Consider the following 27,465-nt stretch of genomic DNA (forward strand, 5'->3'; position numbering starts at 1 on the left):
AATTAATATTATTATTAATATTATTAATATTAAATAATAATAATAAATATAATAATAATAATAATAATTATTATTATTATAATAAGATTCCCATGATTTTGAGATTCTTAGAAATTTGAATAACACCATGTTGGGTGGTATTCAAATTACTTTAAAATGAGGGAAAGTGAATCCCATGGTAATCATTTTGCTGGGAATCTAAATATTATAATTCTTGTACCAAACATGGTAATATTGTAGATTCTCATTCTCATCCTTAAGATTACTGCATACCAAACGTCCCCTAAAACTATATTATCCTAGCCTGGCACCAAACAGGATTGTAAATAACTTTGTAAGTTTGATCCGAAGTTGACTAGTTATAACTATTACATATTAAATGTAAAATACTCAAATCCTATATCATTATAATATAAACATAATCGAAGTTTTATAAGGATATTAGGCCACCACACTCAAACAGGTTAACCTGTTTAAGCGGGGTGGCCGAATATGAATCCAATTATAGTAGCTTCTCCAATGAGGTTCCTCGTATTTTATCCATATAATTTTGATTTGGGTGACACCCTATTTTTTACTCTCTTTTTTAATGTTACTAAAATAACTATTAATAAAATTATTTTTAAGGACAATAAAATTTTAAGAAAATACTCATTACACACCCATCATTAAAAAAAAAAAAATCTCATTTTCCTTTCCCTGAAATCTGGAAAAATTCCAACTAAAACAAATTTCTAACTCAAATGTCGTTTTTCATACGCATTGCTCGAATATAATTCTTGTAATCTTATATCTAGGGGCTTAATTAACTTATACTGTACTATATTACGGTGAGATCATGATTTGACCTGGCTTGTTGTATACTAACAACGAATGTTTCCTTTGAAAAACTTCCACAAAAAATAATTTACTACTTCAAGTAGTCGTCCGAATTAGTACTTCATAAATTAGTTGTTACTTCAGCCAATTCAAGGTGATTTCTATTGGAAAACATTTGATGTAGAAACTCCCTTAAAAATAGAATAATCTAAAATGGTTAATCTTTCATCCGAATTACTATATGTTATCATTATATGCAGATTTTATATAAATTACTGTGTTCATCTTCTCCTTTAATTTTTATTTTATTTGCATCTTTTACACCTTTTCGTTGAATCGGGTATTTGGTAAAACTAATGATCCTATATTGTGGAAAAAAAAAGGATATGTTTGATTGGTGAGTGGGTGAAAAAAGGAAAACCAACACATTTTAATTATAGCGACTTTTTTAAAATTTTAAAAAGAATGTAACAAGTAAAATGCGGAGTAGTTTAAAAATTAGTATATATAAAGTAGATGAAGGGTGTCTATTAATAGACGCACCCTTTTGATTTTAGTGATTACTTTGAATATGAAATGCTCAATTATCCTTGCCCAATTTAATTAGGCAAATAATTGGGAGAATTCATGGGTGAGATCAAATACGTCGCACCATTTATCATGACACTTGTATTGCTCAAATCAAGATGCAATTCTAATAACATTTTGACCTGATAGAACTTCCATCAATACCACTATTTTCGTCATTGGTTTCAATTTGACGTTTGATGCGTGCTTTTTTACTTTCTCGTATATCCGTCTGTGATGTGATTGTCGAAGCCACTATTTACAGTAAACGCAAATTGTCTTTCCAAAAGGGTCACTGCAGCTCTTGGCAATTACAGAGCAAAAGGTAGGAAGCGCAATACAAGAAGTGCTTTAGTAATATTGTAACTCAACAAAAGATCAACTGCTACAAAAGAAATCGAATTTCACACGAGGCGTGGAATAAGCCGTGGAAAGTATCTTTGAGGCCACGACGGAATTTGCAGCCTCTGTGTAATGAATTCCATCCCAGCTTACGAACCTCGATCCCTCATCGCAAACTTGGTAGCCGGGTTGACCACATGTGAAATGGATGTTGTAATTGTATGGAGGACCACCATAACCACAGCATGCCATTAGAGGACTTGAAAAACCTGCCAAATATTTTTGATGAATTCGTATGATATTTTGTTAAAGGTAAAACTTTGATGTATGGCTTGGGGGTAGTAGGCTCAATAATTACCATATTTGGTATGGTTGGCAATAAGGTCATACTTGATGGAGAAAATGTCCACATAAACTATTTTTGCATCCTTCATTTCAGATCTCATTTTTAGGCTTACACGGCGTAGTTCTTCATTAAATAACTTTGCTGCATCATTGTAACTTGAAATACATCCATATTGATCTAGGTCCTTTTTAACTAATGAAAGCTTTTGAGGAAGACAACCTAGTGGCCCTGTATTGTGCAGCCAAAAGTTCCTACCACCCTGATCATACAAAGCCTGCATTTGATACGGTAAGATTTAGGGAATTGGAAAATAACGTTACGACTTTTCCATCGATGAATAGTAATATATATATATATATATATACACAATTACACGTGGTATTTGAACTTAAATATAATAATTTTCTTATTTTTGGAAACAAGGGACAAGCTAACTTTTAAATATTTACAGATAAACAAAAGCTATTTAAAATTAAATCATTCACTATCCCCATAAATATAAAGTGTGGCCTTAGTTTTAGTTGGAGGTCATATTAATTCACCAACAGAGACAAAAAGGTTCCAGCAAAAATATTGATGAATGAAACTCTACGCAATTACTTTGCTCACCTTAACCGCCGCCTTGATTTCTATGGTTATCAATGGAATTCTCTTCAAAACTTGTACAGACGACATGTTTTTAGCAAATGAATCCGCAATGTCGTTTTGTCCAATATCAATAATGTAAAGTGCATTCCCAAACCCGTCATCATTGATCAGATTTTGTTCCGAACCTAAAACAAAATTTAGCATCACAAGATCAGTTCACCTACACAAGATTATGTTCTATTTTAATTATCTGTGTAAAGTGGGTGTCATTGTATCAGTACATTCTCAATTGTCGTTGTCATCCAATAAAGCACAAAAGAAACTCAAAACTGCATGGTGCTTTAAACGGCTGTAATTGAAAAAAGGAATTCTACTACTGCATGTAGGATAATTGAGTGCAACCATAAATTTAAATTGGACAGCGCATATAATATGAAATCATATAATCTTTCGGGCAACATCATCAACTGTGTTCTATGAGCGCAGTTTGATTTAACTCATAATAACCATATGAATGCGCAGTTAAATTACGCACAAAAAAAAAAAAGAAAAAAAGAAAAGAGTAAACAAATTCCACCTAGCATCGATTACTGTCCTTTTTATTTAAAAAAAATTCTGTTCAAATTTGTGAACACAAAACGTATACTAAATTATTAATTACCTGCTGTAAAAAGTTCAAGAGTGCGAGATTTGAAGTGGAGGAATTGCATGACCTGAATATTTAAAGAAAATGGTACATACTTTGGTAAGGTTGAGGACCCCACCACCGCAAAATTAGCCCCACTAGTGAACTTGGTCCCTGCCAAAGAGTCTAGGTATGGACTCAAAAGACTGGTATTCAAACTTTGGCCTGCAATGTTTATATAATAATAAGGATCAAATACAACAGCATAAATCAAATCGTCATTATATACTATTAGGGCACAGCAACTTTGGATCCCACTACAAGATAACCTGTCAGAGCATTGAAATATAGCAATAAAATGAAATTGATTTGAGGACACACTTGCGCTGCCATAACTCATAACACAGATCGTCACTCACGCTAACTAACACATACCACCATAGATCAATTCCTAACCATTTTCCTCTATTTCTTCCTCTCTCTCTCTCTCTCTCTCTTTTTCCTCCACGTTGAATTAATTTACGGATGAAGTTTATTTTTGCTCAACCCATAAATACCGTTCTTTTAAGCGTTAGATTAACTTTTTAACAGTCAGATTTATATTTTTATTTTTTAATGCGAACACTCACAAAACAGATCCTTAAAAATTAAGAATAAAAAATGCAGTTTATACATTAAGATTTAGAAGTGGAATAAGATTTTTTTTTTCTTTCTGATAATAAATTGAGAATTATTGATGTCATTTTCCGTTCCTTTCGTCCTAGTAGATAAAACCTCTGTTTGATTCAACCATCCAAGTTGTTGTTTAGTATTCAAATCGTAGTTCAAAATTTAAATTAATGTTTAGTAGAGAATAATTTAAGGACAATTCAAACCATTAACAATGGTTCAAACTCTTAGAGTGCATTTGGTTCAAAAATTCGTGTCATGATTCGAATTATGATTCGTGACTCACTACAATATTTTCTCTCACAAAAAACACCGTAAATCGAGAATGATTCTGAATCCATCAATCAAACGTCCTCTTAAATTTTAGTATTCACCGCCCCTTAAATTCTAACAATCAGAATTGCTTTTTACAGAAAAAAATGATTTTATGTTTTTCTCTCTTCAATTTCAAACTTAAAAACATCATAACTTATTCGTTTTAATTCTGTTTGAGATGTAATTTTTTTAATGTGTTCATAGTAAAGAGAAGAATAAATTCTCATCCATATTGTATATTTTTTAATGTCATTTACAATGAGATTTTATAATATTTGTTATAAAATTTTAATGACACTTTTCAGTACTTCAGAGACGTTTAGTTCATGGATTAGAATCATGAGATTAGAATTATTTTTGATTTACGTGTATTTTTTGTGAGAGAAAACACTATAATAAATCACGAACTATAATTCAAATCAAGATATAAATCTCCCAACCAAATAATAATCTAAACATAATTCAAATTTTATCTTTAATATAAATTATAATTTATTTATATATCTAAATACCGATTTAAATTATAATTTAATACACCGTAACTTAAACTACAATTTAAATCCTAAAAACATCTAAATCACTGCACCACTCTACCAGTATAGGGTGGTAGGTGCAATATCATTTTCTCACAACTGGAAGGGTACAAAAAACGACGCAGGAGAACAGGACGCTAATAATAACTGTGGAGATGGGCAAAAAATCTAGGCAGAGTGAAAACACCGAGGCGCTGGGACCTACTTTTATTGATGACTAGATCCCGAGAAATGAGGACAAACTCCATGTCAGATGGGACCCATAAAATGCACTCAAACGACTTCATTTTTCCTCCAAACGACACACATTTTTATTTGAAACGAAAAAAGAAAAAAGCAGAAAACGAAAAGCACGGTCGCGTGTGCCGACACAGATTGGCTGAAAAAACGATGGGGGTTTCTTCAAATATTTAATTTAAAATTTTAAAAAAATTAAATCTTATTCACTTTGTTGATTCGAGTTTATAATTTAAATTGAGATATAATTTTATATGAAAATTTTTTATTGTAATAAAAAAATTAAATATAATTATTTTTAAGAATTTTTTATTATAATAAAACTCAAATTTTAAACTTAAATTATTATTTTTAAGAGTTTTTTATTATAATAAAACTTAAATTTTAAACTCAAATCAATGAAATAAACAGACCTTTAAAAAAAAAAAGTTTAGAAAGAAAAAAGAGAAAAGGAAAAATATGGGTAAATACTATTTGGCAGGTGGTTTTAGAGTGTACTTACAGAGAAAGTCGATGGTGAGGCGTCCGTCGGACAAACGGCCGGTGGAGCGGCGGAAGAAAGAGCGGCCGTTTGGGAGGTTGACTGGGAAGCCGAGTCCGGCGACGAGTCCACCCGTGTCGGAGTTGGAATCGCCGAAGTTGAAGATGATTGGTCTGTTCTTGCACTGCGACACCACTGGGTGAGCCATCAAAAGAAGAAGAAGCAATGGCGAGAGAGTTAGAGCGAGAAAGTGAGGGAAAGAAGCCATGAGAGAGAGAGAGAGAGAGAGAGATAATATAGGTAGTGTGTTTGTGAGAGAGTAAGACAGTTGGCCAGTGGAATATGTGTGTATAATAAAATCTTTCTTTTTGTGCGTTATTTTCGCTCTTGTTATATGTTCCTTTTATAAAAGATTGCGTATCTGTCTATTGATCCAGCGTTTTTTTTATTTACTTTTTTATACTTGCATTTTAAATTTAGGGAAATTCAAAAAGTATATTCTTGATTTTTGGCTGCTACAAATGTATACTCTCACATTATTAAAACATTATATTTAATAAGTAAATCTGTACTTTTTTCACGGTCAACATTTAATTTTAACTTTTAAAATTGTCAAATTAATTTTATTGGTGGTGACCTTTGGTTTTTGATTGTTACAAACATATATACAATTAGGTCATTCCACGGAGATTAATTTGGTAATTTCACCGGTTAAAATCAAGTGTTGACAGCCAAAAGGTACAAATTTATTTATTAAACATAATTTGAGGGTATATATTTGTAGCAATTAAAAATTCAGGGTATATTTTTTAAATAAATCTAAAACATTGAGTATAAAAAGGTAAAAGACCCTTTCTTTTTTCCTTTTTTTATTTAGCTTTTTTTAGTAATATATATATTTTTTACCATCTTTAACTAACTTATATAATGAGAGGAAACTTTGTGATTATTCCATGTATTTTATTGAAACATCATTTCTACCTTATTGATATATCATTTTTACTTTTTTTTTTTTATTGTACAAATCGAAAAGAGTAGAAAAAATTTGATGGATTAACTCACGTATTCTTTTTACTCCTGTTGAAACCTTTTAAAAACTTGTTTAAGGAAAAAAATTTTGGATATCAAGGTAGCATACCCTCATATAATTTACATACGAATGGTGTTTATAACAATGCAGACTGCTCTCAACAACATTCGCTAAATCCTTATTTTTTAAGAAGAACAAGGAAAACAAACTGCTACATTATATGTGATGGGCCAAACTGCTTTTAATAGTATATTTTTACTTATTTATTTTGGTTAGATTTAATGTTCTTAGGCGCTTAAGTCTAGTTTCAATCTTACATTTCAAACTTAGATGGGTCTGAAAACTTAAGTATGATAGACCAAAAAATATATAAGATATACATACATATATATATATATATATATATATATATATGAAACAAAGCTTTTACTTTTATGTGATACAATTTGAGGAATTGTCTGGTACCCAGACTAATCAGCACGTATAACTTTATTGTATGTTCATATAATATCGTTCATATATGTGTGATACTCTTTTGATTTTAAAGTAATATTTAAATCACCTTTAAAAAAAAAAAAAAAATTGATGTTTCTTTTATCGGTGACACAGTAGACTATACTAGTAATACGAGAGCAGTTGACACTTCTGGTAACCCGACAGACTCCCTTCACCAGCATGGCGGTTATGCAACTTTGCCGATCAAAATATTGTCACTACTTATCTTGCTCGTGTTCAATTATCTTGTGATTAAAGGAAAAGAATGTACAGCTCAATATAGCTTTTTTTTTTTTTTTATTATTATTATTTTTTTGGGTGCTGGATGTGGCAAAGGAAAAGTTGGTGATGATGAATTGTTGCCAGAGAGCTCCAGGCATGTTAAAATTAATTTGTTTCTTAACCAATAACGCTACATTTCATAGATATCAATGAGATCCCACATCTTACAAATAAATAAGATATCATGTTTCCAAGAAAGAGCATTCCTTGATGAAACATGAGAAGCAAGCTGGCTAACGGCATAAATTGTGAAAGACCATTTTATTCATGTGTTACGTTCCTCACATCACCTAGAGGCTTGAAATGAAGGGGTCTCAGGTGATAAATTCACGGATGACTCTTTTCCCAATGCAAAATGGATATATATATATATATATATATGTGTGTGTGTGTATATAAATATATGTATGTATATAAGTGTGGTTTTAATATGGTTACTCTCATAGTCATTAATAAGTATAATTGTTTTAACCATAAAATATTTTTAATCTGATAGTTATAATAAATTAGATAGTTAACAAAAAAAAATAATAATTACAATTAATGAGATTTTAACTTTTTATATTTAGGCCCCATTCAATTTACCGATTCGAGTTTAGAATTTGAGTTTTACTACAGTAAAAAATTCTCAGAAACAGTCACATATAACTTTTTGGCTACAGTAAAAAGCTCTCACATAAAATCACATCTCACTTCGAATTACAAACTCGAATCATCGAAGTAAACGGAATGTAACCATTGAAAACCTATAGATATTTATATAAATTTTGGGGTTTTGCTTCTTTACACCAAAAACCATCATATACAACTCATTGCATCCAATAGAATTTTAGTGCGGTTTTGGACCCACATAAAAATCAGTGGGACCCACTTTCTTGTTTAGTTGCTGACGTGGAGTAATGCAATTTGGTTGCTTTAAGACTCTCTAAAACAAATTGCCATAAGACAAAACTGAAAGCACCTTTAGTGTTGTAGTGGCAATCGGTTTTGGCCTTTTGCCCATGCAAGAGCACAAGTGTTACAAGAAATTTATCATTATTAAATTTAGCCTTTCCGATATGGGGTTTCTTCTCCCTTTTTTAATGCAGGATTCGCTTTAACTTTCTGTTGAGCATCCGTGTCTATATATGTATTCCCTTCTCATTTCTCATTCCTTAGTCCTTTCCTAATACATCTTCTCTCTAAAAGAGTATCTCTTTTTTCCTTCTTTTTTCTAATTCCTTTTTTTCTTTCTTGGCTATATATCTAGCAAAAAGGTATATAGCACTTGAAAGAAAAATATAGCAAAATATGGCAATTAGAAACACCAAGGTTGGTGACTGTGTGCCGTTCTTGGTGATGGTGTTTGTGCAAGTTTGCTATGCTGGTATGAATATTACGTCCAAGGTTGCATTGGAATCAGGCATGAACCCTTTGGTTCTTGTTGCTTACAGGCAAATATTTGCGACCATGGCCATCGGTCCCTTTAGTTATATAATGGAATGGTATGTTTCAATCCGCAACTTTATGCTCAAGAACATGTACTTTAGTTACCTTTTTTCTCGAGTACATGCATTTGTTTAATTATTAGATATTTCGAGTTTGGCATGTTTTTGTAATTCCTCAAATACTACTAGAATGTATGACATTTTGTTGTTTGTATTTGTATTTGTTTTTGTTTATTTTTTTTAAATTTCATTAACGTAAATTAATGATCCGTTTAGTTCATAAATTTCAACATAAAGTTTAAATAGAAATTCAAATTTTTATGAAAAGAACAAACACCGTAGTAAAAGGTTTTAAACCATGATTCAAACTGTGAACTTATAAACGTTAGTTAAGTTTCTTGTTTATGTCCGAAGACGTAAGACAATGATATTTCATACAAAAAGGCATAGTTTTCACTAGGGTTTTTACCGAGTTGGTTATAACAAGCCGAGTGGTAGTACATGTAATATGATCGTCATGTTTGCTTTGAAGACACAGTCCATGATTTCTGTTTAATTAGTTGAGAATACTACATTATATGGATTACTTGTTGTGTTTGCTTTGAAGTTTAAGAGAACACAAGTTATTCATGATTTCAGATTAGAACGGAAGATTTTTCTTCTCTCGCTAAAATGGGAGCGGAGCCATTTGGTTTTCCACCACTATATTTAACAAATTGATAATAAGAAAAGAAAAATGCGCTTTCCTCCTGTGGTTTTGTTCATTAATTAACGGCTAAATTGATGTTGACGGGTCTTCCATTTTCCATTCTTGAAATGGGAATAATGCGTATTGTTTTTCTTCGAATGTACGGAAAAAACTTATTATATCCACTTATATTTCAATTAATATCTTGCTGAAAGCTGAAATAAAGCAGGAAACTAAGCAGATCATCTAGCCTAGCTACATACATAGTTGCATCTTAATATGAGAAGATCTAACAAGACAAGCACTAATTTTCTATCCCAAAAAAAAAAAAAAAGAAAAAAAAAAAAAGAAAGAAGACAGGCACTAATTGTAGAGCTAGCAACGTGAGACATGTGGAACAACCTAAATTAATATTTCAGTTTTGGTTTTGAAGTCTAAAATCAGACTCGTCATTATTTCCCCTCGTTTTACACACATACATTGAAAAATACAGTTAGAAACCTGAAACGTAATTAATTAGAGCTTCCAGCTAGGGAAAGGTCGAAAGCCTGAATAGAGCCCTGCAGCTCAAGATCATTTAAAGCTGATTTCCCATACGTATAATATTATATTAAGAAGAAATTATAGTACACCCTAAATTTGGGGACGTCGTGCGATTAAATCTGAATTACTAAATAATAAAATAAATAAATATAAATTGTTAAAATGTTTGAAGATTTTTTAAATTGGAAACCATTGAAATTGTTTCTTATTTATCATGTGTGTGTGTGTGTAAATTACTAAAATGGCATGCCGTGCATGTGAACTTTTTGCTGTCTTTGTGCCGTAATGTAACGTACCAAAACGTTTGTCTAAAGGAGAAGCCACTGGGTGTGCATGTCATAGGTATATGCGCTTTGTCATTTTCCTCTTAATTTGCTAGTGTTAAGTTCAAGCTTTTCATGACTGCTTTGTATCTCCATGATAGTGACGGTAATTAATAGTAAAATCAAATTTCAAAAATATTTTTTTCACCACAAACACATTCTTTTCTTTTTTGGCAGGAAAACGATGCCAAAGATCACGTTTCCTATTCTTTTCCAAATTTTCTTGTGTTCGTTGACCGGGTAAGCTTCAATCTCCATATCTGATATCTCATTACATGATCGCATTGATATCTCATTACATGCCTCATCACTTTGTGTATGATGGGGTTGTGGCCTGTTAGAGCTAAACATCGTTTTTCAAAATTAACATATCAACTTGAGCTTTTTTTTTTTTTTTTTTTTTTTTTTTTTTTGCATGTGTGGTAAGTAACATATCAACTTATGGTTAAAGCTCATGATTTGGGGAAAAAACAAAAAAAAAAATTCAGGGCAGTCGCAAACCAGGTGTTTTACTTCCTGGGATTGAAATACTCCAGCGCAATAATTGCAAGTGCGCTATCAAATATCCTTCCAGCAGTCACATTTCTCCTAGCAGTTATTTTCAGGTATAATCAAATTAAACTATATAACCTTCTTATGTCAATTGTAATAATTGTAACATGTTGTATAATTTGGTTAATTAATTATGTACTCACAGACAAGAATCAGCAGAAATAAGGAAGAAATCGGGGATTGCTAAGATAGTGGGGACAATTTTATGTGTGGGTGGGGCCATGATGTTGTCTTTCTACCAGGGAAAGGTAATTGGTTTGGGTGAGCCAAACATGAATTGGTCATATCTTCAGAAAGTTAGAGAAAGTACCACTTCCAATACCGTCAACTCTAATCCCCTCTTAGGCCCTATTTTCATCATCTTAAGTACAGTTGGTTGGGCAGCCTGGTTCATTATCCAAGTAAGTAAAACACCAATATTTCTATTGACTTAATTAGTTAAAAATCTAGAGGTAGTCGTTTTCGTTAAAATTTAGCATATTTTTAAAGCATATACTTTCTATTCTCTGGGAACTTTTGCTTGACATTTTGGTATTTCCCATTATATATATATATATATATATATATACACATGATTTTTGTTGGGATTGTGATATAACCATTTTTCAGGCGGGTATGAGTGAAAAGTTTCCAGCTCCTTACACAAGCACCACATTGATGTGTTTTATGGCCACCGTAGAGTGTGGGGCCATTGGCTTTGTCCTCGAGCACAAAATCTCTGCATGGTCATTGCGGAATGACACAAGGCTTGTTGCTTCTCTTTACGCCGTAATTCTTCCATCCAAATTAAACAACGACAAAAGATTAATTATTACATTTTAGGAAGCGTTATCTTTGTTGATTTCTTTCTTTAAAAAAATTAATACTTCAAAGGCGCATAATCTCTTGTTATCTTTGTTGATTTCTTTTTTTTTTTTTTTTTTTTTAAAAATTGATACTTCAAAGACCGGATTAACAGGTGATTACCGATCATCTTTATTAAGAAGAAAAAAAGTAATTTTCTTATTATCTTATTGGTATTTTTTTTTTTTTTGGGGTGAATTGAGTGACATCGATGTTAAGTTTATGCCATTAGGTCACATTCATATTAAAATGACATTTTGAGTGGGATTTTTATATTTCTTCTCTCTTTTTTTTTAATGCTGATTATGAGTAATTTTCAGGGAATAATGGGTTCAGCAATAGCATTTTTTCTCACTTCATGGAGTATACAGAGGAAAGGCCCTCTCTATGTGTCAGTGTTCAGCCCATTGTTGCTCATTATTGTGGCTATTCTTAGTTGGGCGCTGCTTAAGGAAAAAATATACATTGGAACGTGAGTTATATCATATAATTCCTCTACTTTGACTGCTTAATTATAAGCTAAATTTATATGTTCATTCTCATTGTTAATTGAGAATACATAATCAAACCTTGAGCTAGAAAATTTTTCACCAGAAGTACTACAAAAAAAAAAAAAAAGAAAGAAATAGATTGAATAGGAACATATGTGTTTCAATTATTAAGTGGAAATACAAGTATAATTTTTCTTATAAAGTAGGAGTATAACTCTAGTTTTAGGAAAACATTAAGAATTAAAATCAAAATTTTCAAATGTTAGTGGAGACACATCAATAATACGCGACTCCGCGGCTGTTTGTCTCACATTTTATTTTATTATATATGTAATAGTTTGTTGAATACCAAAATGCACCCAAAACGAGCCACATGATCAAGATTAGAGAAAAGATGTGCTTACATTGATAAATTTTAATTGTGATGCTCCATGAACTAACTATATAGTACATAATATAATGTATATGTGTGGTTTTGATGTAGTGTTCTAGGATCTACTTTCATCATTGCGGGTCTCTATGCTGTTTTGTGGGGAAAGGGTAAGGAGATGGAACGAATACAAGAGATCATGACCATTGCAGAAGATGCAATAAAAGCATCAAAGGCAAATCATGATAAGATAAACGAGGACTTGGAATTACAGATACAGATGAAACCTTATGTACAGTACTGCTCAAATGGTTGCAACCATATTGATGAAGAAGCTATTTAATTTGAACATACAAAAAAAATATATATATTGCAATATTGTTCTCCGAGTAACTTATTATGCATTGTGTCACGCTTCATTTCAATGTATGGTTTACAATAATAAGATCCATTTCCGACATGTAATATCTGATCTCTCTCACCCTTTTTCTGAGTTAATGTAATATCTCTTCTATTGTGGGTCGTCAACATACATATAAAACAAAGACATATATTACAATGATTTAGTTTAGTAGTGCTATAGATTTTAAAAAAATTAATTTTAGTTGTGCTGAAGGAAGAAGCAGTTATTACAAAAAGTAGTTGAGTGTTTGGTAAACTATAATTATAATAGCTGTGCTGGTTCCAAAATCAGTATAATAACGTTTGGTAAATTATGAGATTGAATTGCTATGAATAGTTAAAAATTACGACTATATTATATTATACTATAATATATATATATAATTTCAATATAATATATATTTATTATTATATAAAATATAATAAAATTATTAAAATAATAACTAAAATAATTAAAAATAACTGTTATATTATAATATAATATATATAATTACAATATAATGTATATTTATTATTATATTTAGTATAATACAATAAAACTATTATTAAATAACATATTATATAACTATGATATAGAATATAATAATATTATTAAAATGGTCAATATAATTACAATATTATAAAACATATTATAATATTACATAAGAAATATTAATATTTAAGTTATAATATAATTAAAAATTACAACTATATTATATTATATACTCATCATTATATTATATTAAACAAATATATTATAATTAATATATTATATAACTATAACGTGTAATACACTATAATATATAACAATATTAGAATTATAAGATTATATTAATATTTATTTATATTAATTATTATTATATTATATTATAATATCATATTATATGATAAAATAATAATATTAGAGTTATTAATATAATTATGATATTTTTTTGTTACAATATTACTATTATATTATATTACGATTTTAAATTTTAGATTGGGAAGATTGTAAATTTTAAATTTCATTAGGGTTATTATAGGTATTATGAAAGTTTCATTAATTATACTATGTTGATTCCCGTATAATCTAAAAGCTAAAATTGTCTTTAGGCTGCTTCTAATTTTGGTTATAGATTCTTAAAAAATTCTTTAAAAAACACTTTTGAAGAGATTTACTAAATACTAAAATCAGTTTTGCTATAAGCAGAAGCCGATTTTAGGAGGGAAAAGCAATACCAAACAAAGCCAATGTCTAATTAGTTGACATGCTTTTGTTTTTGTTTTTTTTTTCCGCGAAGCAACAGAACCAATACTCTAGGTTCCTTTGCTAATGAATTAATTATTACTATATATCTCTGAACAGTACTACAAAAGTACTATTAACTACAATTAAATGGTAATAATACATACTTATATATACGTCACTAGTACAGGGGAAAAAAAAAAGAAACCATTTACATGAGTTTGGAAAACTACTAAAGAAGGGAGTAGTACTTCAAAACAATGAAAAACCAATAATTTAGTATAATTAATAAATTAAAAAGTAAGTAAGTCATGATAACACAAAGTGGAAAATAAGGAACAGGGAAAAAAAAAAATTATTCGGTACGGTGATCCGGAGGCGCTAATAATTAGGATATACAACCCAAAATCGTGCTCAACGATTTTTTCCTGTAATTTTTAATAAGAAAATCTATATTAGATATTATTAGTATGTAAACTTATAAATTAACAATAAAATAAATCGAATTTTTTTTTCAAACTATAGATAAAATATGAAGTAGGAAAACTAAGTAAACAAACGACAATGCACTAAAAAGACAGGAATAAAAAGGGTACTAATAAGGTAAACGGGAATACATGCACAGAAAACGACATGAAAAGGAGAAAAACGCTATAATTTTGAAAAATGACAGCTAAATACACAAACGACAAAAGTCTAATTAAACGACATCCGAGAAAACAAAAGTAACATGTAGATTAACCAATCAGAACAAACTAATTAAAAATAACTTGCATGATCTCTTCACGGCGGTTCACAAATCTATCATAATTTTTACAACTTCAATGTTCGAAATTTGGAAGTTCAACTTCAATGTTCGAAATTTGGAAGTTTCAACATAAAATTCATAGATCATGTTATTACTTTAAAATTCATAAATTTATTATAACTTACATAACTCCAACATTCGAAGTTTACAAGTTCCAACATAAAATTTATAGGTTATGATACTTCCGGCACGGTGTCGAGAATTTTTCTCCCGGCATCATAAAAGTTCCCAATCATTAGTTCGGTTTGATTTGATTCAATCTCGCGATTCTATCTTTTTTTTTTTCCTTAACATTCCTAGTCGACGTCCTAGAATGAAACAAGCACCATAACAAATCTCTCTAGATTCAGCAAGGAGACTATGCTGTGTTTGGAATTGATTCGTTTTTATTTTTCATGTTTTTCGAGAAAGAAAAAATGAAAACGTTTCTAAAACGACGTTTGGCGTAATAAAGACAAAAAACGGAAATGAAAACGATTTTTTAGTTTAGTGTAAATGAGAGAGAAATGAAAAATGACTTTAGTCGTTTTTCATTTTTTATTTTCGTTTTCTCCTCTCTCGAGCAGAGAGAGAGAAAGAGAGACATTAATGGAGTTTTTTATACTGAAAATAATATATTGATAAAACTACCAAACGCATTTTAAAAAATAATTTATGTTTAAGATTAATAACGATTTTATTTTTATTTTTATACAAAAAAATAAAATCATTTTAGAACAAATTCTATATCACGTATTCACGTTCTTATTTAGCCACCTCTAAGAAAATAAGGGCTGGCTTTACCCACACATTTTTTATGTGTGGGTAGCCGATAAAAAAAAAATGTGTGGGTAAGGACAGTACATTGAAGATAACTATTAGCCACATAGTATATATTCGTGGTAATACAAATTACCTACACATTTAGTGGCGCCTTTAAGATCATGTTTGGTAAATGGGGTTCAAACTTTGGTTCAAATAGTTCTCCTATCTCAAAAATATTTATACTCCGTTTGTTTCGAAGGTTCTGATCTGGTTCTGGATCATGGTTCTTAGTACGTTACAGTATTTTTTTCTCACAAAAAATTTAAATTTTAAAAATTAGAATTATAAATTATAATTTTGAACCTATAAATCAAACGTCACCTTAAATTAGTTTAAACTATTTGATTTGAACCCATGAAACAAACGGGCCTTTAATGAGGATGGAAATTTTTCGGGTGATTGTCCAAAGTGGCTTATGATGTGGCATGGGTGTTCGTGGTATAATTTTTTTTTGACCATGATAAGATCACTTTTGACCTTTTTATCATACAAATACCTTACATATCCTCTAGATTACTTATAAAAATAGCCATAACATACCCCAAAGCGAATAAATTTTTAACAATTTTAATATTACCCTTTTTAATATATATGAAATATGATATTTAAAACATTATAAATCAACTAAATATTAAATATAATATATCTTAAAACTTAAAAACTGTGTTTAAAAAATGACCGATAGTAAAAATAGGTTTTGGACGAGCTTGTCTTCTTTCACAGTGTCTTTGTGGATTGCAATTTTTGTTGGGGTGCGTATTGGTTGAGCATGAAAGCCTAAATGTAGCAATTTTGCTAGTAGGGATATGGTCAAATGTTTTGTTTACAAAAACAATAAATTTCTTCTTTTTTCTCTTCTTCTTAAGTGAAGGGTAACCTCATACAACCGAAGATCTGGCTGAAGGGACCTTGCGACGGTGGCCTTGCGTGAGGATGGTCTTGCAATGATAGATCTTGGCATGAAAGGGGTTGGCGACATCGATTATTTTTCCTTTTCTTTTATTTTGAGAGTTTTTTAAGTTTTAATATATAGTAATTTATTTAATTTCTTAGTTCATTAATTTTAAATAGTATTCAATATAACTTTTATACAAAGTATTTAATATAGATTAAGAAAGATAGTCTTTATATTTCTTTTTAAAAGGTTAAAACATTCAAAGGGGTATTTTTTGATCAACTTACTAGTATAGAGGGCGCTTTGGGTACTTTTCTTTTTAAATTAGTTTATATATCTTATCTGATCTAGAACAAATAAGTTATGGTTTACTTTATAGGTTTGAATAAAATTTTAAATTATTTATTTATTTATTATTTTTTTAGAGGAAACACTATACTAAAAAAGTTTTGAACATCCGTTTGATAAATAGGTTTAAAAATTGGTTGTTTGAGTTTTATTTATAAAGTTTCAACATCATAAAGTTTCAAGGGTAACAATAATCATTAATACCAATAAGAGATAAATAACAACATAAGGAATTACACTTCCCACCACAACATGAAGGGGAAACAAAAAAAGTTAAGAAGTAAAAGGCAGACCAAATAATTGGAGACGAGGACAGGAACGTGCAAAATAAACACACAATACAAGCAATAGAGATAGTTGGTGCGTACATACATATACACATGTACGTATGTATGAATGAAATTAATTATGCGTAATAATTAATTGTAAGCAAAAAATTCTTTGGCTTCATACTTGGGAAAATTCTGTTGATCACCAATCCCAAGCACTTGTTGTACAGTAGAACCAGGGTCAACGGTTGCGAGGGGTTGAACTTTGGCGGCGCAAGCATTGTAATTAAGGAAACTTAAAACTACTAAACAGTCGGCCAAGTCGCGTGATGGCGGAGAATTGTGACGGCTGTCGACAAGATCGAAAGTAAAATCGATGAAACTAGATGGGTTCTTGATGACTGTTTGGCCAACAGCAACTCTCTTGGGGCCACACAACAAAGTGAAATATACTTGAGCGACCGATGACTGACTTCTGGGAGGCTGGTTGAAATTAGAGAACTGGGACTGTGCGCACTTTGATAAATCGCCAAAAACATGGACTTTGGCAATCGGATCATATTGATCAAGACGACTAGTACTTGTAGCACCAGTACTAGTCCCAGTACCAGTAACAGTACCGACGATGTCGTTTGCATTAATATCGCAATGGGCCACTGAGCTCATGCTAATTATCATCAGCGACAATGCAAGGACTAGCACTGGACGATAATTTGCCATAGTGATCAACCTGTGATAGCTAGGACGATATATGTTTTTTCCTGGTATGGTAGACAGATGTTCGATGTTTTTTTGTTGCTTTTAAAACTTGTGACAGAAAGCATCTATTTATATATAGGTTTCGAAATCGATACTATTCCATGTTGATTAATTAATTAGGACATAGTGGAACGCAATTAATAGACATATACAACTCAATTAATGTTTGATTACTAATTAATTAACATGTGAATTTGTGCATACCACGTTATTGGGTTGGGAGGAAAGATAAATACACATGTATTGCTGGCTTTTATATATCTGTAGCTATCATGTCAGATATCATATCCCAAACTCTGAATTATAAAACTCAATTATAATCTCAACATAAGATCTCATAGCTTATATGTTGCACCTGGTTAGATAGGGGAAACCTAATTTATATATTATATATATTGATTTGTTGTGATATAATATATATGCATATATATATGACGCATGAATAGGTATAAACTAATATTTGAGTTATAGCGTTTAAAAAGAGACTGTTTTATTTAAAAAAGAATTTTATACAATGTTTTTTTTTTTTTTTTTTTTTTTTTTTTAAAATGACCTAATTTATCAAAAAACAATGACCTAATATATCGACAATAAAAAAAAATGATCAAATTTATTTGGTAAAAACACACCGCTTTGTTTGTGCAACTTGCCATTTCCCTTTCGAACACCAGGAGTAGGAAGATTGGCACTTTCTTTACAGATGTAGTGCTCACATTTTTACATAGATTATTTTGTTCTCAAGACTCTTTAAATAATCACTATCCTGCCTAAGACTTCTTGGTCTAGTGGTACTGAGGGTTTGGGTGCAGGATTATGGTTCAATCTTATTTTGTATCAAAAATAATAATAATAATAATCACAATTTTTGGTTGTCTCTTGTGGCTTGACATATAGAACCCTCTTCAAGTTTCTAGCCCTAGAAAAATTGTTTTTCTTTTACTATATATTTCAGTTAATGACCTAACTTATCAAAAAAAAAATTTTAAAAGACAATTTATTGGCTAAATATGATATTCACAAAAAAAAAAAAATAAATAAAACTACCAGTTTTTATTCAACTCAACAGTTCAATCATTTTCTCGATCCTCCAACAATCATGAATTTTGTAGTTGAGGTTGGGACGAGTTGTACCAAACTAAATGAGGCAACAGATATTCGTAAGTTTCAAATAACAAAGAAAAACATGGAAACTAGAAATAGATTTTTTAATTACATAAAGAATATACCCAATATATGTTTTATGCTATGTTATCAACCGGTGGGTGCTTTTCCTACTCAATAATGGAGGATATGAATTCAGGAATATATTGTGCGGCTTGTTTTTACTGACGAGCATGCTTTTCCAAATGCCGTGAATGTTTCTGAGATCACTGAAAAATATGTTTTTTACTCTCTCCGTCGTGTCTTTAGGGCTTGAAAAAGATGAGTTGACTTCTGGTGGATTTTTAGTGGCTACAGTGAGTGTCATCCTGGATTGCTGCTCTATTTTTTGGTGTTTATGTATTCTTTTATCTTCTTAATATTGTCCTTTTCAATATATATAAATGTCTAGATCTTGTTGCCACAAGATTGAAATTATCATTTGTAGATATGACTAGATTCTAAACATAAGTCACGATTCCAAGAGTTATCTATTACATAGAAAGTTCAAAAAATTATTGTTCAATGAAAGGTAGTTTTTTTTTCCGTTAAAACGTGCGTTTTGGTTTTTTTTTTTTTTTTTTTTTTGTTTCTTTTTTTGTTTCTTTCCCAAAATTATATATTTTTTGTTCTTATCCTTCTTTTTACTTTTTTTTCCTTTCATTTAACCTTTTTTTTTTCTTTTGACAATATACGCAAATAAAACTTATTTATTTTTTTCATTTTACTCCCATTTTTAACCCATTTTTTTTATTTTTGTCCTGAAAGTTACTGTTCCTTTCATTTTGGTTGTTTTTACCCTAAAACTTATTTATTTCTTCATTTTGGTTCTTTATTGACCTTCTTTTAAATTTTTGCACTGAAACTTTATTTTTTTCCGTTTTGGTTCATTTCGCCCTAAAATTATTTTATTTCTTCATTTTAGTCTTTTTTTTACCTTTGTATTATTTTAGTCCTCAAATTTTAATTTTTAATTTTGATTCCTTTTCAACAAAAACTTATTTATTTCTTTATTTTGCTCCTTTTTTATCTTTTTTTATTTTTGTATTGAAACTTTATTTAAGTTTTTCCATTTTGGGTTTTTTTTTTGCACTAAAAGATATTTATTTCTTCATTTTAAACCTTTTTTACCCTTTTATTATTTTAATTCTCAATTTTTTTCGTTTTGATTCCTTTTGCCTTAAAACTTATTTATTTATTTGTTTTGGTCTATTTTGACCTTTTTTTAAAATTTTTGCCCTAAAATTTTATCTTCTTTTTTCTTTTTGATCCATTTTTTCTATAACATATTTATTTTTTTCATTTTAGTCCTTTTCTAAATTTTTTTTAATTTTTCATAAAATTTTATATTTTTCTCCGTTTTGGTTCATTTTGCCCTCAACTTATTTATTTCTTCATTTTTGTCCTTTGTCTATCCATTTTTTTTATTTTTGCCTAGTTATTTTTTATTTTTCGTTTTGGTCCCTTTTTCTGTAAAATTTATTTATTTCTTAGTTGACCTTTTGTTTTTTTTTTTTGGCTTCTTTGCCCTAAAACTTTGCTTTTTTTTTTTTTTTGGCTTTTTTGCCCTAAAACTTTTTTTTTTTTTTTTTTTTTTTTTTCATTTTAGTTCCTTTTTGGGATTTTATTATAAAAGTGGCAATCTGGATAATGACATGACGACACGACTCGAAACCTGCACGAAATTAATGGGTTTGGGTTTATCATAAATAGGTTTGGGTCGAACTCGTGAAACACAATTAAATAGCATTTCATTTTCAGGTTGACCCGTCAACCCGCAATTGACCCGCCATAACTCGTTTATTAAACGTGTCATATTAGGGCAACACTAATACACAACACAATTACAACTCGTTTGTTACCTATATTGAGAAACAGTTTGAGAAATATGTTGACACGACTTTATTATCACTCATTTTATAAACGAGATATTAGAAACAAGTTGACACGACACTATTATAACATGTTTAATAAATGGGTTAGTCGTGTCATGTCGTGTCAACCCACTAATGTACATGTCGTGTTTGTGTTTTATTTTTTAACACGAATAATAAACGGACCGAGTTCGTATTAAGGCTTACCGTGTCAATTAAGGAGACCAACACGACACGGCAACAGGAATTACTATAACCAATTTCATATTTAGATATTATATACTTTTAATAATAATGACACGGTAATTAAAAGGTAACCCATCACTCCCTTCAACCAATATCTATTAACGATTCATCATTAATTCCTTTTAGAATTGTCATACAATATTAGCATTGGTGGAATCATTAATTATTGTATCCCTGTTATCCATATATATACTTTGAATCTGATCTCCGAGGGCTCTTGTAACGTGGATGTACTTTTCTATTTTCATTCCAACGAAATCTAGTATTTTTTTTGTCACATGAATCCGTTTTTTTTTTTTTTTTTTTTTTTTTTTTTTTAAAAAAAAAGGAGAGATAGACACTTGGAATGGAGAAACCTCAAGTACTGTTTATAATTTCTAAAAGTACAAAATTAAAAAATTGGTTTCGTTTAGAATTAGTACTTATTTGTACGTTATCATTTTTAAATTTCTAGGCGAATTCTTATTTTTGTAACTTAAAGGGGAGGACAAAAGTTAAGAAAGAATGACAAATTAAACATCGTCCATTCCGTCGCAATTAAAGAACATAGTTTCAGTCACTACAACAATAAAGGTAATTTGTGATGAATTTTTTTGTGACGATATTTGTCGTCGCAAATAATACCATATTTGCGACGACAAATCCTCCCAATTACTCCCCGTTAAATAAAATAATCATGTCGTCGCTAATAACTTAAATGTCATCGCAAATAATTTTGGAGCGCAAATTTCAATGGCGCGGATTTTTGGCGTCAGGGTAATTCAATTTTTTGCCACGATAAGTCGTCGCAAATATGTTACTATTTGCGACAACATTTGTCGTTGCAAATAGTTTTAGGTTATTTGCGACGACATTGTATCTTCGTCGTCGCAAATAATCTTTTTAAGATTTCACGAAAAAGTAGACGCGGGAAAAATGATTATTTGCGACGACTTAAAAATTATTTGTGATGATATAATGTCGTCGCAAATAATTGACAGTTGTTTATTATTTGTGACAACATTTTAAATTTATTTGCGACGACAATGTCGTCGCAAATAAATCTGACCTAATATACCCTATCTTCTTCTTCTTCATTTTCCTCCGACGCTTTCTCTCTCTCTCTCTGCCTCCTCTTCCCGTCGCCGCCGCTGCTGCCCCCGCCGCCGGCCTCCCCTTCTCTCTCTCCCCTTGTCTCACTTCCCTTCTTTCTCTCTATCTTCCCTTCTCTCTCTCTCTCTCTTCAGATCCATTCTCCCCCTCCCGATCCCTTCTTCCCCTCTCTTGCCGCCACCGCCGCCCCCGCCGTCGGTCGTCCCCTTCTCTCTCTCCCCTTGTCTCTCTTCCCTTGTCTCTCTCTCTCTCTCTTCTGATCCCTTCTCTCTTCTTTCCCTCTCCTGCCGCTCCCGCTGCCCCACCCCCGCCAGGATTTCAAAGAGGTGGGTTTTCTCCTTTTTTTTTCTTTTTGTAATTTTCGTTTGGTTGCCGAGAAAATGGAAGAAGAAAGTGGAAAATGGAACATTAAACGTGCACGTTTGAGAATATTTTATTGCTCTTATTTTTCTTATTGAGTATGTGTTTGGATTGAGTTATGAGAATTTTGATGTTCTAGGAGTTGAATATTAGAGATTTTGTTTGGGAATTTTGTTCGAGTTTAGTCATTTTTTATGATTTCGAGAATTTGAAAATTTAAACTTGCATTGATTAATCAAGAATTGTGTCTATATGTTACTCTAGATGTTAATAAAATGTTAATTTTGGTGTTTAAAAATTATGTTCGATGTTTCAATTTGATGTAGGCATTTAATTTTTCGCCTTCGTCACTGTTTTCACAGTTCTTCCGACATAATCCCTATATTTTCAGCCCCCGTTTAGTGGCTTTAAACTTTGTAAGTTTTTTATATTTATTTAGTTTAAAATTGTTGTAGTTTTTAGTTGTATGAATTCGGGATTATGATGACAATATTTGAATTATGATTTTCTTATATTATTGAAATTTAGTATATGTTTATGATTCTTGTTCTGGGTGGTACATCTTGCAGCTATGGTGTGCCGAAATCTTTTAAAGTTATTTTTCTGCAGGTTTAGAATTTTGGATGATAAGAAAAATAAGCCGTTATGTTGCCGAAATTTAGTTAGAAAATGAGAATTTTAATAAGTTCATTAACAAACTTTAATTAATAAAATTTAATTGTGTTAATAAAGAGTAAAATTAAAATTAATTAAACACATTAATAAATTGTTATGTCTGTTGTTATGTATAGTTGAAATGTCAATTGACAAAAGTTAGATTTATTTGAGGAACCGATTGTCGGATCAATATTGGAATGGGTTATCTACTTTTATTGAGGTCGCCAAAAATTATTCAACTTCAATTGGCCATATCATATGTCCTTGTGTAAAATGTAGAAACCATGAAATGCATCTAGTAGAAACTGTGAGAGCGCATATACATTGATTTGGTTTTGATCCATTGTATAGTACATGGATTCACCAAGGTGAAGTAGAAGCGGTTTCAGGTGTCGACCTAATAGTTAATCAACCAGTAGACGAAATGTTTGCAGTCTTAGAAGACGTTGCTGTGATTAATGATGACCATGAAATGTTAGATGAGACGCATGTGCATCTAGAAGATGCACAGTACACTGAATTTAAAGATTTACTTTCTGAGCTCCAGGTGGGATTGTATCTGAGCTACACTAAGTATTCATCTTTAAATTTCTTAGTGAAATTGATGCATTTAAAAGTGTTATACAAGTGGCCTAATGAGTGTATGGATGCTCTGTTAAATCTATTGAAAGATGCATTCTCGGATGTGAAGTTACCGTCTTCTCATTATGAGTCGAAGAAGCTCATGAGTAAACTTGGACTAATTTACGAAATAATTCATGTCTGCAAGTACGATTGTGCTTTGTTTTGGAAGGAGAACCCTGATCTACAAATGTGTCCCGTATGTAAAACATCTCGTTGGAAGAAAAAAAAGACAAAGGGTACTAAACAAGTGCCATGAAAAGTACTACGTTATTTCCCGTTAACAGATCAGTTGAAGCGTCTGTACGGTTCTCGTCACACAGCTAAAGATATAATGTGGCACCAGCATGGGCATTCAAATTATGAGGATTTAATGCGTCATCCAGTCGATGGTAATGAATGGAAGGAAATAGATGAAAAGTATCCTCAGTTTTCATGTGAGCCGGGAAATATTCGCTTGGGGTTGGCCACTGATGGTTTCAATCCTTTTGGAAACATGAGCCTCTCATACAATATGTGGCCAGTGGTTTTAATGGCCTACAATTTACCTCCATGGTTATGCACTAAGGATCCTTATAAGATGTTAACATTGTTGATTCCTGGCCCAAATGCACCCGGAAAGGATATGGATGTCTTTTTAAGGCCCCTTGTGGATGAGCTAAAAGATTTATGGAATGAATGAGTAATTGTACGTGACGCGATTTTGAATACATCATTTCAGATGCGGGCTATGTTGCTCATGACAGTTAATGATTTTTCTGCTCGTAGTAGTTTATTTGGATGAAGTGTTCAGGACTATTTAGCATGCCCAACTTGCAATGATGTAACCCCTTCAAAGAGGATAACAAGTAAGACTTGTTTTGTTGGCCATCGGCAATGGCTTCCTATTAAACATGGGATGAGAAATAAGAAGATTGATGGTAAGGTTGAGAAACGACCTCCACCGGCTCGAAAATCTGTTCACCAAATCTTAGCTCAGTTACAAAATGTGTCCCTCAGATTGCCTGGTAAACATGAAAAGTATGGTGGTAACATGCAGAAAATACATGCAAGCGAGCTTAATTAGACAAAGAAGAGTATATTTTGGGAGTTGCCTTATTGGAAGTCATTGTCGTTACGTCACAACTTAGATGTCATGCATATTGAGAAGAATGTATTTGACAACTTATTAGGCATAATTCTAGACATTGACGGAAAAAGCAAGGATATGGACAAGGCGAGAATCGATCTGTAACATATGGGGGTGCGCAAGGAGTTGCATTTGTACAAAGACGGTGATCATTTGATGAAACCACATGCGTCTTACACACTATCTCCAGACGACGGTAAAAAGTTGTTGTGATTTCTTAAAATCGGTAAGGTTTCCTGATGGATTTGCTTTAAATTTAAAGAAAAACGTGATCGAAGGGAAGAATAAAATTACTGGGCTAAAATCACATGACTGTCACATCATAATGTAGCGATTATTACCAACAGAGATACGACCATTCATGAAGAAAGAGATCGTTGATGCAATAACAGAATTAAGTAATTTTTTCGAGTTAATATGCTTAAGGATATTGCGAAAAAGTGATTTAGAGAAAGCTCAACAAGATATTGTGCTTATTTTATGCAAGTTAGAAACAATTTTTCCTCCTGCCTTTTTTGACATAATGGTACATTTAGTTATACACTTGCCTGAAGAAGCCATTCGAGGAGGACCAGTTCACTTGAGATGGATGTATCCGTTTGAACGTTTTCTTGGATCGTTAAAGAAATATGTCAAGAATCGTGCATGTCCTGAGGGTTCGATTGCTGAGACATACATTGTGAACGAAGCTCTAACTTTTTGTTCATTGTATTTAACTAGAGTTGAAATACGGTTTAACCGACTGGCCAGAAATTGGGTAGACGATGAAGATCGTACTGTTAAAAAGATTTCTGTATTCGAAACTCGCTGTCGGCTAACCCCACCACTTTGGATACTCATTTACGAGAGAAAGCCGAGTGGTACGTACTACAGAAGTGTCCAGAAATTTAGCAATTCATTGAGTAAGTACTACTTTAAGTTTTGTTACTTAATTGTTCATTGATTGTGTCACATACAATCGTGTCCCTTACTTTCGTTCTTTATTAAACAGTGACCATAGGAGGGAGATTGATGACGGCGGTCGAACCATACCATTCGATGAAATTCAAACGAAAGAGTTTCCAAAATGGTTTAAGAATAAGGTACATTTATAATTAATTTGCATTAACATTGTTAAGTCATTAAAAAATTTCGTTTTAAACAGACTGCATATCTCCTTACAGATTTTCAATATTCGACAGTAGAATGGCCCAGAAGCGAATGATCAAATACTTTCGCTTTTAAGTGGTTCAAGCTTCTCATGTCGAAGTTATCTTGGTTATGTGGTGAACGGTGTCAAGTTTTTGATACGCAATCGGGATATGAATCGAAGTACTCAAAATAGTGGTGTTTGTGTTCGCGGACCTGATAACCTAACGTATTATGGAGTTTTGGAGGATATCTATGAGCTATCCTACTTGAACGATAATTTTGTTGTGCTTTTTAAATGTCCGTGGTTTGACACTCGTCCGGGGAAGAAAAGGATTCAACACTACAAAAATAAAATAAGTGTTTTTGTTAAAGACACGTGGTACGAAAATGAACCTTTCATACTTGCATCTCAAGCAGAGCAAGTTTTTTACGTAGATGATTTATTTAACGGTCCAAACTAGAAGGTTATTGATAAGTGCACGAATTTGCACTTTTAATAATCATAATTGTCAAATTATTTTATCAAATTTGTGATTTTAATTTTAAATATTCCTAAATCTAGAGGATTTAATTTTAATTAGATTTATTTTATTTTTCAGGTTTTTGAGCCCAAGAAAAGCCCAAATCGGCCCAAAGCCCATCAGCCCATCGTCCAGCCGAGCCGAGCCGAGAAGCCGCGAGCCCATCCCAGCCGCCACGTGTCGTCCTCTACCGCGCCGCAGGTCCGTGGGACCCAGCTGTCCCCGCGTATACACGCGCTTGGCGCGCACGCCGTTCCCTCCGGGCGAGTTCTCCTCACGGGCGCGTCAGGCATGCTTCCTCTTTCTTCCGCGTGGGTCCCGTGTGCAGCAGCTCTCCAACCACATGACGCCACGTGGTCCCATGCCAGCTGCTCCCCCGTTGCTTCCCCACGCCAGTAAGTGCGCTTTACACGCACGTTCTCCCTCCCCGCGCGAGTTTCTCTCCCGTGCGCGTCCACTCTCCCTCCGCGTGGTCCAGCTGTGCACCACGTCTCTCCTGCGCACGAATCACGTTGCGACACGTGTCCCACTCTTAAAAAATGTGATGGTTTTTCTCCCTCGATTAAGCCTTGTAACTTCTTAATTATGATCCAGTTTTTAGCTTTTTAGCATTCTCAAAACTCTATAAATAGGGCCATT

General features: G+C 31.8%; 2 protein-coding genes and 1 pseudogene across 2 annotated transcripts; 2 read left to right on the top strand and 1 right to left on the bottom strand.

Moving 5' to 3' along the window:
- Positions 1 to 1,661: 1,661 nt before the first annotated feature.
- Positions 1,662 to 5,881, bottom strand: LOC21401831 (GDSL esterase/lipase At1g09390). The gene is made up of 5 exons (XM_010094635.2): positions 5,544 to 5,881; positions 3,324 to 3,512; positions 2,684 to 2,847; positions 2,087 to 2,348; positions 1,662 to 1,997 (listed from the first exon to the last, which is right to left on the bottom strand). Exons 1-5 carry the CDS (start codon positions 5,788 to 5,790, stop codon positions 1,765 to 1,767), a joined length of 1,095 nt encoding a protein of 364 aa, XP_010092937.1. The 5' UTR covers positions 5,791 to 5,881; the 3' UTR covers positions 1,662 to 1,764.
- A 2,777-nt stretch (positions 5,882 to 8,658) lies between these two features.
- Positions 8,659 to 12,909, top strand: LOC21401832 (WAT1-related protein At1g09380). The gene is made up of 7 exons (XM_010094636.2): positions 8,659 to 8,813; positions 10,488 to 10,550; positions 10,799 to 10,915; positions 11,008 to 11,263; positions 11,472 to 11,630; positions 12,026 to 12,177; positions 12,681 to 12,909. The coding sequence occupies exons 1-7, from the start codon at positions 8,668 to 8,670 to the stop codon at positions 12,907 to 12,909; spliced, it is 1,122 nt and encodes a 373-aa protein (XP_010092938.2). The 5' UTR covers positions 8,659 to 8,667.
- A 10,939-nt stretch (positions 12,910 to 23,848) lies between these two features.
- Positions 23,849 to 27,465, top strand: part of LOC112090926 — a 13,946-nt pseudogene continuing 10,329 nt past the window's right edge.

The sequence above is a fragment of the Morus notabilis genome, unplaced genomic scaffold (assembly GCF_000414095.1).
Source record: "Morus notabilis unplaced genomic scaffold, ASM41409v2 Scaffold322, whole genome shotgun sequence".
Classification (NCBI taxonomy): Eukaryota; Viridiplantae; Streptophyta; class Magnoliopsida; order Rosales; family Moraceae; genus Morus; species Morus notabilis.

Excerpts from the sequence above, each read along its gene's own strand:
- LOC21401831 (XM_010094635.2), bottom strand. The coding sequence starts at position 5,790 with ATGGCTTCTTTCCCTCACTTTCTCGCTCTAACTCTCTCGCCATTGCTT. Across the intron at positions 2,848-3,323 it reads TCTTGAACTTTTTACAGCAG|GTTCGGAACAAAATCTGATC; the intron begins GTAATTAATAAT and ends ATTTTGTTTTAG. Across the intron at positions 1,998-2,086 it reads TGCCAACCATACCAAATATG|GTTTTTCAAGTCCTCTAATG; the intron begins GTAATTATTGAG and ends AATATTTGGCAG.
- LOC21401832 (XM_010094636.2), top strand. The coding sequence starts at position 8,668 with ATGGTGTTTGTGCAAGTTTGCTATGCTGGTATGAATATTACGTCCAAG. Across the intron at positions 8,814-10,487 it reads TTTAGTTATATAATGGAATG|GAAAACGATGCCAAAGATCA; the intron begins GTATGTTTCAAT and ends CTTTTTTGGCAG. Across the intron at positions 12,178-12,680 it reads GAAAAAATATACATTGGAAC|TGTTCTAGGATCTACTTTCA; the intron begins GTGAGTTATATC and ends GTTTTGATGTAG.